The sequence below is a fragment of the Quercus robur genome, chromosome 4 (genome assembly GCF_932294415.1).
Source record: "Quercus robur chromosome 4, dhQueRobu3.1, whole genome shotgun sequence".
NCBI classification, from domain to species: Eukaryota; Viridiplantae; Streptophyta; class Magnoliopsida; order Fagales; family Fagaceae; genus Quercus; species Quercus robur.
In genome coordinates, this window is record NC_065537.1 from 45,621,565 (window position 1) to 45,633,395 (window position 11,831).

Below are 11,831 nucleotides of genomic sequence, written 5' to 3' on the forward strand. Positions count from 1 at the left end.
TTTTCAAGCAGGATGCACCTCGGCCACCATGCCCTCCACCAGCACCATCATAGCCAACAGGTGTACCACTAGTTTGAGGCGGCGGTGATCCACCCAATGATGTTGTATTTATAGAGGAATTTTGCTCTAGGGTCAAATTGGCAGCAGAAAATACTATAGAACCAGCACGAATAGTTGCATATTGACCCACATTAACATTGCCAGACAAGTTAAAAACTATAATACAGCCTTCAACAGAGTACTCAGAATTGAAACATGCGGGAGAATCTCTAGGTTTCCCGTACCATAAATGTAAAGATCAGAATTCAAATATAAGTTTGAGTTTAGCAAGCAGGTGGTATTAAATGACCCAACACCTTCTAGGTCCTCACAAGATACTAAATCATTATATGGGGATGAAAAGATTGATCTTTTGAGATCTTTAGTGGTGCTACTTTTAGAACCATAACTTAAAGCTAAACCAAAATCACGCAACCAGCCTTCTGACCCGGTTCCCCTACCTCTATAATGTACTGAACCAAGAGAAAGGGCAGACACATAAAGATACCCCAACAGAATGCACCAACAAAGGTAACCGTGCATTAGCAAAGGATGCATCACCACTCAAGACATGTACAAAATAGAATTTCTGTCATATGCTCATAAAACTTCACATAAATCTTGGTTTCCAACTCAGTCTGAACAGGTAGTGTAGTTATATACTTTTCAGTAAGATATCAAGTTACTTCAAACCATCTTCTTCATTTATATAGTCCTCTATATGTTCAGAAGCAGGGATTGTTGTTGAAGCTATCAATCCCAAGGCCCAGATCTTCAGAATCCTGGCATTAGTACCATCCATAAGAAAACAATTTACAAACAAGAATGTTAAAAAATCAAGCAGTAAATTAAACAAAATAATCCGACTATCTGGTTTGGAGAATATAACTTGAGACCAGCACAAAGTATGAGATCATGACTGAACTACAGTTGCCAATCAATGAGAAAATAAATGATTGGGAATAAATTGAGGATACAGTATTTTTGACATAGAAATTAGTGATCACTTGTGCAATTTGTATTGTTATTGAAGCTAAAATATACTATAATAAATAAAATTATTAAAAAGCCAAATATTGGGTAAATAGAGATTGTGCTTTACAAAAACATGAAAGATTTCCTAAGAATTGCATCAAAGAAGGGCCTTCTTTCAAAATATGAAAAGCACTAACCACTTTTTACATGAAAGAAAGGAGGCTTCTTTCCTTGTAGAAAAAAATGCAAGTTAACAACTCATAACTTTTTGGTACTATTATGAAACTTTATAGGGAAGTTTAGAAGCCACAATGAATTCAAATTATATTTTTCTAATGGTTTACATTTTTTTAATTAGTAAGTTACACACACAAATGCAATGGGTTTTTATTTTTGAACCTAAGACCTCACCCTCCAGCTATAGGAGCAGGAGCCACGAAGTGCGATTTGAGCCAAAAACACATTGGCAATTGTATAGTTCAATTTTGACTCAACTATTTTTAACAGTTTCTTGCAAGACTCCAATCACTCTCAAAACTAGTTTATGGGCCTGAGTTAAAACTTTGTTGCCCTAGTCATACGTAGCCCTATCTCATGAATTTCACCTCATTGCCTCACCATTTTACCATCGGTATAGTATCACAGCCATTGCTCCATTTTACTTACCAAGCCAAGTGCTTTGCTTAACAAGGAGCATTACTTCTACGTGTTGTTTAATGAAATTACCACGCAGAAGCGTCACTCAACATTCAACAAGTACTAGAGCTCAATGCACTGATTTTCAATCTGCGTTGAGTGATTCATAAACCAAAATGATGTCCATTAGTAAAAGACATAAATAATTAGTATTACACCCTTGTTGACCTACATAAATCAAGCACGCAACGAACACATTCACGATCATGTTAATTTCATTTCGACCAAATACAACATTCAGACCAAAACCCACAAATGGTGCTGAATCTCAATGTAATTATAGCATATAAACAGCTCATTTAGCTAGCGAATTAGTGATATACAATAGAGTCACTTAAACACTATCATAACTTCATTGTTGAAGCTGCCTTAGTAATCCATGACAAACTACTCGATTGATTGATATAATTGAGAAAGTGTCACATTGAAAAGACCATAAAGGAAACAAGTTTTAAATTGTAGACACCCAAACAATAAGAAGCCATTTGCAAGACAAGTAATTTATCAATAAACAAGCTAGAAAAGTTGATTAAACTACCATTCCAAATTGAGTAACAGTAAATCACCTGCACAACAACACCACCTTCTGAACCTCCTTCCTCTTTAATGATGCTGAAAATCTTCTCAAATGCACCTTCAAAGACCACAATTTTTTGAATCTCCTAAAATTCACAAAACTGTATTAATTAGTAGGGAAATCAAACACATTTTCAAGCACAGGTTCAGCAGAACCATTAGATGACAAAGTGGCAGGAATATCTTACCTCAGCTTCACGGGTCAAATAAGTAAGCAACAGTAAGGCCTTGTTTCGAATAACCTAAGAACCACAATTGTTTTTAATACAAGTACAAGAAGAAAACCAAACTGATAAATTACCAAGTCCCAAGAAGCTTAAGCTTTTAGGAAATTACCAGCCACTTCAAAATCGACCTAAAAGCTGCCTCCTCCAAGCTTATTGGCATTGGAAAGGTTATTTGTTGCTACTTTTATTGTGCTGAACTTGAATTTTGGTGCTTCCGGCCTTTTCATAGCATCATCATCTTCATGAACATCATTAATGAACAAACCATAATGATTAAGTAATTATTATATGACAAATAATGCTTTTTAGCTGGTCATATATTGTAAAATAAACTTTGAAAATGTATCATTTCAGTTACCTTTTTTGGACCTTATGCCGTCTCGTATAATAAGGAGGAGGTCTTGCATGTCCTTCGTCAGATGCCTCAGGCCCAGCGTTGTGTCCATGTTTGTGCCCTCCTGTCCCACAAGGAGATGCCTTTGATATGCGTTTCGGCCGACCTTCTTGTTGAACAGGTAACCCACCAGCTTCCTCAACATGAACATGGGGTGGGGTGATGGCTGATGAAGGGCCAGTAGACATACTGCCAGAGGGTGGCTCCTGCTGTATGTCAGGTGGGGTTAGATGAATACCCAAGTCAAAGGATGGAATGGGTGACACATCGGGAAATGACCGTGGGGTGGGTGGACGAATGTCAGGCCCAACACAAGGATGTGGAGTCAATGGGGGGATGGTGGGACTACGAGATGGATGTAGGGTGGGTGAAGGGATTGTGGGGCTAAGGGATGGATGTGGGGTGGGTGGAGGGGGATCAGAGGTAGGGACAACTTGAGGGGTATGAACACGCAGACGTCTAGTGGGAGCTATGCTCGTGCTTGGGCTCTCAGTAGTGCTTGGCCTCTGAGTAGCTGCTGCAGCAGGAGTAGCTGCTGCGGCAGGAGTAGCTGCCTCCTCATTCGGGACCTCAGGGTCCCGAGGTCGTACACGGCCAATCGCCTGTACTGCAGTCAGCACATCTATAATATCGTGGTGGTCCTCCGTGCCCACCGGGTGACGGCTCAACAAACGAAGGTATCCTTCAATCTGCACATGGAAAAACCAAGTATATTAGTAATGCAATACAGTTTATGTATGTACGAATGAACAATCAATGTTTTATGGGCCCTCTGCTTGTAGGGCAATTCAAGTTATTCCATAAAAAATTGCGAAGAAGAATATATACCATAACTCTAAAGGCTGAAATAAGAAATATGACCTTCGATTTTGAAATTAGATTTTGAAATCAACAAAGTTCTCTATAAGGTAAACAAATAAAGTTCTCTATAAGGAATCTTAAGTAGAAAACAACTTTAACCTACTTTTTTGATGCTAAGCATACATTGAACCACATATATCATGTTCTAAAGAGAGCCTACTAACTAGATAGTTTCGTTTTTAAGGCCAGTTGGCCATTTTTGCCAAAAACTAACGTAATACGATGTATTTTTTTTTCCCTCTCCCAAATAGAGTTTAATTCATTTACAAAAATAATTTAAAACTAATTATTTTTTTGGACTTCAGCCCCAAAAAATGATGAGCTCCAAAATTTGACTTGATTTCTTCACAGTTGTATACCGGCTCATTACATTACAGCAGCAGTTTCCCTGTTTTATCACCTTCAACAAAGCTTTTGCAGTGAGTCTATGTTTCTCTCAAGCGTTTTTAGTATTTTGTCTGACCAAAAAAAGACATCTTTTATTGTATACTACAAACCAAAAGATGAGCTTTGCTAATACTAAGTAAAATTGAACCATTTGATTACTAATTTGGTGGAATTAATGACGGTTATTGACTGGTAGTTGAAAAATAGTTAATGGGTTTTCTGTGAGATGGATAGATTGAGCAAAATTTTTGGTCATATTTTGATGGCCAGAAAATATCATTTCAAAGGCTTTCAAATGATTGTGAGTAAGCTGGACTGTGATGGGTTTAACATAAAATTTTAGAGTTACTTCTTAAAAAATAATGAACGAAAAAGTTTAGTGCTTCCTTTGGTGTTTGTGAAAAGTGAGTGCTTCCTGGAAGTGGTATTGAAAACCCTCCAATGTTTTGGTGCTTATAGCCATATGAGCTTAGATACTCAGGGGATAATTCACTGAATAGTGAATATTTCCAAAATTATGGACTTTAAAAAAAAAAAAAAATTTATGTACATGAGTTATTCAAGGTGATACTGATTCTCTAGTAATGCGGATCTGTGCACATTTTTTCTTTATATCTTATAAGGTGGTATATCTTTGAAGTAAATGGCAGGTAAGGCTTTGTTTGCAGTTTTGAAAGAGTTGTTTTTTTAAATGGCAAAACTTCTACTAATCTTGTGCTTCTACTACTTGAAATACATATTTGATAATTGTTTAAAGAGTATCAACAATGAAATGATGAAATATATGACATGATGTGAATTGTGAAGTGTCTTCTTTTAAATTAGAAAATGCGAAGGACATGTTAAAAGAACAAGCTTCAAGTGTCTATAATCTCAATAAAGTTGGCTTTGGATGGATACACAGGATTGATATTTGATCACTAATTTGCTAGCAGGACCAGTTTGTAGGGAGCTTAAGGTGACAATGGAAAGCCAGGACAGAGATGAAATTCATAATTGTGTGATCAAGCTGGTAGTTTGCATTTCTTTCCCTTAAATTTTTTTCATTTTGGTTGTTGTTCATTTGGCATGGAGAAGCAGTGGAAGAGATGAGTATGTTGAACGTTAACTGCAGAGAGTTAATCCTCAAAAGCGAAGGGAGAAGGTTTATATTGGCTGTGGAGCTGGGTTTGGAGGTGACAGGCCAATGGCTGCTCTTAAGTTGCTTCAGAGAGTTAAAGAGCTAAACTATCTAGTACTGGAATGCCTAGCGGAGCGTACTCTTGCTGAACGGTATCAGTTTATGGTGTCTGGTGGCGATGGTTATGATTCTTGGAGTATGTGTCTACTATTCATACACAGTTCTAAATTCTGATATCCTTTTCAATAAAGTTCATATATAGTCCACCTTCAATCAACAAATTTTTTTTTAAAGCTTGGTGACATTTAATTAATGGTCTGGTTTATGTCCCCTCTAATGTTGCAAAAGTTGGTATGTGCACTGCCTAGCATAACTATTGAGAGGAACTCTAACCTTTTTGCTACATTTGTGGACTCCTTTAGAAAGTAAGTGTTCAGTTGTTTGTAAATAGGCAATTTACATATCCAGAGCCCAGGGTTTCGTAAAACTCTATGTGTGTTCACTCTTAATTGCAAAATGCGAGGGTTATATCATAAAAAAGCTATGACATAACTCTGTAAGTTGGCAGAAAAAGAGAGGCAGTTTTGTAATTTGGCAAAAAAGGATAGTTATATACTTCAATTCAAGTTAGTGGGTGTGTCTTTCTCTTGCATTCTTCTTTCTCACCTCTCTTTCTTTCTGCATCAATTTAGAAATATATATATATTTTTAGATTTCAATCATAATCTTTTAGCTTTAATAGTTGGTTCTCTCCTTTTTTTTTTTTTTTTTTTTAATTGTATATATGAGATTACTGTAAAGTTTGAAAAATTCAAACCATGCCTAACAAGCATTAGATACATACAATTTTTTTATAATATTTATATTTAGAGTTCAGTACCTTGGTTCACTCAGGTGAGCACTTTTTTGTCAACTCACGAGGATGTGCCTTAAGTTCATTTTTTTTTTCCCTTTGACTACACTGGCTACATAATCTGAGGCACCTTTTCATTAGCATGTGATGCTTGCATAAATAAACCTTTTCTTTTAATGAATTATTTAATCACTATTGAAATTCCGTCTTTTTTATTACTACTTTGTAAATCTGAATCCTATCTTTTTGTCTTAATGTATTAAGGGTGCTAGTACATATCTGGGAGCTGCTCCTATTGTTGAATGTTTGGAGAAGTACCAGCCAAACATGATAATAACTTCCCGGGTTGCAGATGCTTCCTTATTCTTAGCACCAATGGTATAAAACCTAATTTCTTCATATCCGCTCTTCTATACCCTCTTTTTGAATAAATTAGTAACATGTTCACCGAATTTTCTGAAACTGATTTTTATCAAATTTGTAATGTTGCTTCATGCATGCAATATTGTTTCATGCTAAGGAGTACGGTAAAATGTACAAGATGTGGAGAAGTTACCAGTATAGTCAATGTAGCACCAGGAACATCAATGAACCTCCGAGTCACCCTTTTGAACCAGTCGAAGTACTCATGCTGTGGAGGCATATCACCAAGCACTGCTTGACAACACCGTTGAAGGCGGTTACCCTAATTTAGTAAATGCTGAGCATGTTTCCGCATCCAATCAACGCCCACCTTCCCCCTCAAATCAATGGCATGAAGCACGGGGTCAGTGTTAACATCTTCGGGAATTTCTTGGATCATCCCAAATTGACGAACGACACGATCCGGTGTATGTATCTCTACTAGGTGGAAACATACAAGCGGCACCGTTGCCGTCCACACAGCCCTCCCTGCAACGCACCATGGCGGAAGGTCCTCAAAATCGGCTTCATACGGCTGCCACACCACCTACAATAGCCCAAAAACAAGTACGCAACATATTAGGCAACTATGTTTATATTTCAAAATTCACCAAACATATATCTTGTTCCTAAACATGTTAACATGTTAAACAAGGCATTTTCATACCTGGCTTGGCAGCATTGAAGCTATTTGCTGGCGATACCTATCCCTGAAGATGTGGGCAGGCCTGTTTTTCTTGTTTGGGACCCACGCCCACCTACAAGTGTTGTCAAGAACAAAAGATCAATATTTATAACTTTCCTACTAAGATAATGTCATGACTAAAACTATAATGTTATCACATATAACTACTAAGATAATGTTATAGATAAAAACTAGGCAATTAATAATATCACTACAATAAGAAATAATCCTTATAAGGTAGAGACTTACTTCAGGTACAGAGGACCACGCGCTGGAGGACCATAAGCGCCTATTGGTGGGCCACGCTCAATTGCCGGGCACAAATAAGGGAACCTGGCCCATACCCAATACTGCACCAACAGTAAGCATCCACCGATTTGACTGGTTTCCTTATGGCTTGCCCTGCATAGCTCTCGGTACAACCATGCAAGGCAAGCACTCCTTCAACTGTACCTTCGTGGGTTGCGAAGGTCTTCCAACTGCTGCACCCACATTAGATGCACCCTATCGCCAGATTTGTCCATGAATATTGTGTCCCCCAGTAGCGCTAGGATATAGCATCGTGCGTACTTATGCAGCTCATCCTCTTCGGCATTAGGCGGCAATGGATTAGCAACTTGCTCCAAAAGCCGTTTGATGAGAATCCTTTGGCCATGAAGTTCCTTATGCTGGTCTTGAGTTATAGGTTGAAAGCCAAGGAACTCATCGCACACAGTCGTCCAAGTTTTCTGTGTGCTCCCTGTTACAGCGTCACCATCGATAGGAAGCCCGAGAATCACCTCCACATCCTGCAATGTAATGGTCATCTCACCATGTGGCATGTGGAAGGTGTGAGTCTCGGGCCGCCATCGCTCCACTAAGGCTGTAATTAGGCCGTGGTCAAGCTCTCTACCCGGCTGCCTCAGCAGTCCCTCCAAGCCCAATGCCTTAATAATGTCAACAACTCGATCATCTACCATTGGTTCTCGGTTGGAGAACTCTTCAGTACGGCCACGGCAAGTAAGGGCCCCTAGATCCTGCACAAAACGAATCCTTGGATTAACATATGACAAACGTCTGCATGTATATTGTATGAATTAAATACGTGTACATTTTACATAAATATTTACTGCTGTATTGTACCTGCCCATTCCAAATAGCTTCTGACCGATGGGTGGACTGCAACTTTAACACTGAATCGTCAATAGGGCCAGGCCGTGTATGGTCAATCCGTCCAGCATTTGCAGCATCCATACTGCACAAGAATGATAAGCAATTAGCACGTAATATTGACATTGCAAGTAAACATAGATATGATGGTGCAAAAGTTTTTTCTGAGCTAAATAAAACAAAAATATGATAATTTAATATTTTACTAGCTATATAAACTTGCTGATTAGAATCTCAATGAGATCACTTAGGTCTAACTAGAATTACTATACTCCAATGAGAACACTTAGGTGTTCATAACCTTCCCATTTTTTCCCTATATTGAATAATGGTCCAAAGCCACACGTAAGTGGATTGGATCCATATGATATTGCAGTAAGACATAATCTTAAATGGAGGATATTTTGACTTTTCTCTATTTTATTTTATTTTATCCCTTCGGAATGAGAAATCTTATGCAAAAGTTTGGTAAAAGAGGAATGCCGATGTAGACAAATTGTGAAGTAGCTAATGACTGATCAAAAACAAAAAAAATAAGAAGGGGAGAAAAAAATAAAAAAAGAAACAAAAAAGAAGTGGCTAATAAGCCAGATTCTAATGACAAGTTGACAACGCTAGTAAAGATAGCATTTAAAGTGGTGTTGATACAACTTTGGTGATAATTGACAAATCATGCTTATACTTGAAAAATAATATGATGTGACACATTATTTGTGTTTTATACTAATATTAATGACCAAGAAAAAAATTTGTTGACTTTTCCATAGCCAACTTAGAACCCAGTTCTAAATCAGACTAAATTGGATGAGATATGCTTGTTTGAACATCTAAACTTTCTAGAGATATTGTTGTCCAATTCTGCTTTAGAATCAGTTTAAATGGGCCAAGAATCTTGTAATTTAGTGACATTTCCTGATCTCTTTTATAAGGAAAACAGCGTTTAAATCCCCCTCAATAATTGAATAGGGTTTAGGTTTTGTTTTCAAAGAGGCATTTGGTTCCTAGAGTTCAAAAGCACCCGTAGCTTAAAGCCGTAAGTTCTATGTGCTTTGTTCACCGAATCAAAGCCACCCAAATATGCAAAATCGATTCTAGATACCTAAAACCAATTTATGCCAAGCCAGCTAACGTAAACAAAACTTCTAACCAAAATCCCTTAATCAAAACTAAATCTAATCCATCTATTTAAACTAATTAAACAAAACCATTCCTAACCGAAAAACCTAAATCATAACCAATCAACCAAAATACATAACTGAAAAAAGACTATGTAATTTGTTTCTTCAATAGCAAACTACCAAGTGCTTTTTTATATGCATATAATTTAGTAATTTGTAATGGTACGCAAGCACTATAAATATATGAGATAACTATTTCATATAAACTTGTAAGTTCTAAGCTCCTAATAGACAAGCAAATGGGCCTAATGAGATATACAATTCTCTCGTAAAAGCTATAATCCTAATCAGCAATAACAATCTAACCTGAAGCCAGAAATTTGGAAAGTCTTAAGGATGGCAGCAACAATATGCACTATCCAAGCAAGAATGTCATCTGCACTCACCAAATCCAAACCCAAATTTCATAAAAATCATAAAATAAAAATTAAATAAAGTATCTACCACAAAATCCAAACCCAAATTTCACAAAAATCAAAACTGAAAATTAAATAAATAACCTAAATGTTAAGTATCCAAATCCAAACCCAAAATTTCACAATAATCAAAACAAAAAATCAAATAAATAACTTACCAAGCAAAATCGGAATGGGTAACCAAGCAAGTTTGACTTCAGCCAAAGAGAGTTGAATGTCATCTGCACTCACCAAATCCAAACCCAAATTTCATAAAAATCATAAAATAAAAATTAAATAAAGTATCTACCACAAAATCCAAACCCAACTTTCACAAAAATCAAAACTGAAAATTAAATAAATAACCTAGATGTTAAGTATCCAAATCCAAACCCAAAATTTCACATTAATCAAAACAAAAAATCATATAAATAACTTACCAACCAAAATCGGAATGGGTATGGTGAGGAAAAACGAATGGGTATGGGGGTGGTAATGAGAGAGAGGGAGAAAAGGAGAAAGGATCTCCTAGTGAGGGAGAGAGAGATCGATGAGGAGAGGAGCCGATGGTTGGGCTCAGCCTCGTCGGCGTCGTCGCTGGGCTGGGCTGGGCTCTGCTCGTCGACGCCGGCGGGGTTCTGTGTGTGTGTGAGCGTGTGTGAATGTGAGAGGCCGTGTGAGAGATAGAGAGAAAATGAGAGAGTTTTGTGAGTGTGGGAAATGAAAATGTAAGACTGAGGGTGAGAGAGTGAGAGCGCTCTGGTTTGTGTGAGAGTGAAAGGGTGTGAGCGTGAGTGTGAGTGAAAGTGAGACAAATGCAATAGACGAAGACGTTAATTTTGAAAAACCCCAATTGGAAACCGAGTCTCTAAGACTCGATTTCCGGTTGGAATACACGTGGAAATCGAGTCTAAGAGACTCGATTTCCATGTCAATGCCAGATGGCAACTCTGCCACATCAGACGTGGTCAAGCATACAAACCGAGCCTTAAAGACTCGATTTTGAAGCCCAAAATCGAGTCTTTAAGACTCGAGATGCTATAAATGAAATATGTTTCTAAGTCTCGCCTACTAACTAGATAGTTTGGTTTTTAAGGCCAGTTGGCCATTTTCGCTCCAAATACTTTTCCCAGGGAAGGCATGACTTGCTCCAGTCATTAGGGCTCTAAAAATAAGATTTTAACTTCAAAAGTTCTATTCTTTGCAGGCTTCCACACCATTTTATCAACCCCATTCCGATCAATATTAGTGGAATACAATAAAGCAAAGAAAGATTGTAAACTCTCCAACTTCCAATCTTGGATAGAATGAGTAAAATGAATATCCCAATGAGTAAACCCATTCTTTCCACTCAAAACATCACTACAAATGCATCCTTCCTCTGAGCAACCCTATACAACATGGGGGTATTTCTGTCTTTTCGCCTATTAACCCTAGAATGTAGATGCTTCTTCAATGTTGCTGTGTGTGCCTTCTCATTTTGTTCAGCTGCTCAAGTTCTTCACAGCCGCAAATAGAAAAAAGGGTGAGATACAGAGATGAGAAAAAAAAAATTCAGCTGTGAGCCAATCGATAGAAAAAGAGAAGAAAGAGGAAAAGAGGCAAGTGTTTTGTCTTTTTTTTCTTGCATGTTTTTTTGTTTATCCATATGCACACGAAAGTCAATTTTTTCTCCCAAATTTATCACCTGGATTAGCTCGCTGTTAGGGTTTAGAGAGGGAAAAATTTAGAATCATGATTGCTTTTTGTTTAGATTTTACTCGCACACATGTTTTTTACTTATCCATATGCACATACAAGTCAATTTTCCCTCTCAAGTTTATCACCTAGATTACCTCGCTGTTAGAGTTCAGAGAAAAAAAATTTAATGATTGCTTCTTTTCTCCATTGTTCT

The 11,831-nt window shown here is 37.4% G+C and overlaps 2 protein-coding genes and 1 long non-coding RNA gene across 4 annotated transcripts; 1 reads left to right on the plus strand and 2 right to left on the minus strand.

The window, feature by feature from the left end:
• Positions 1-611: 611 nt before the first annotated feature.
• Positions 612-2,530, minus strand: LOC126722243 (uncharacterized). Of its 2 annotated transcripts, none has more exons than XR_007653985.1 (3): positions 2,475-2,530; positions 2,277-2,372; positions 612-811 (listed from the first exon to the last, which is right to left on the minus strand). It is a non-coding gene; the product is annotated as an uncharacterized LOC126722243 (long non-coding RNA). The 2 variants fall into 2 exon arrangements; XR_007653984.1 differs by having other exon boundaries at positions 612-821.
• A 137-nt stretch (positions 2,531-2,667) lies between these two features.
• On the minus strand, positions 2,668-7,650 carry LOC126722240 (lysine-rich arabinogalactan protein 19-like). Its single transcript, XM_050425401.1, has 5 exons — positions 7,465-7,650; positions 7,198-7,288; positions 6,685-7,077; positions 2,872-3,596; positions 2,668-2,751 (listed from the first exon to the last, which is right to left on the minus strand). The coding sequence occupies exons 3-5, from the start codon at positions 6,769-6,771 to the stop codon at positions 2,748-2,750; spliced, it is 816 nt and encodes a 271-aa protein (XP_050281358.1). The 5' UTR covers positions 6,772-7,077; positions 7,198-7,288; positions 7,465-7,650; the 3' UTR covers positions 2,668-2,747.
• LOC126722242 (uncharacterized) lies at positions 4,783-5,524 on the plus strand. The gene is made up of 3 exons (XM_050425402.1): positions 4,783-4,805; positions 5,091-5,167; positions 5,270-5,524. Exons 1-3 carry the CDS (start codon positions 4,799-4,801, stop codon positions 5,507-5,509), a joined length of 324 nt encoding a protein of 107 aa, XP_050281359.1. The 5' UTR covers positions 4,783-4,798; the 3' UTR covers positions 5,510-5,524.
• Positions 7,651-11,831: the final 4,181 nt, after the last annotated feature.

Coding starts and splice junctions, on each gene's coding strand:
- LOC126722242 (XM_050425402.1), top strand. Junction 5,168..5,269: donor ATAATTGTGTGATCAAGCTG/GTAGTTTGCATT, acceptor CGTTAACTGCAG/AGAGTTAATCCTCAAAAGCG.
- LOC126722240 (XM_050425401.1), bottom strand. CDS start 6,771: ATGCCTCCACAGCATGAGTACTTCGACTGGTTCAAAAGGGTGACTCGG. Junction 3,597..6,684: donor GTGCTACATTGACTATACTG/GTAACTTCTCCA, acceptor TTCCATGTGCAG/ATTGAAGGATACCTTCGTTT.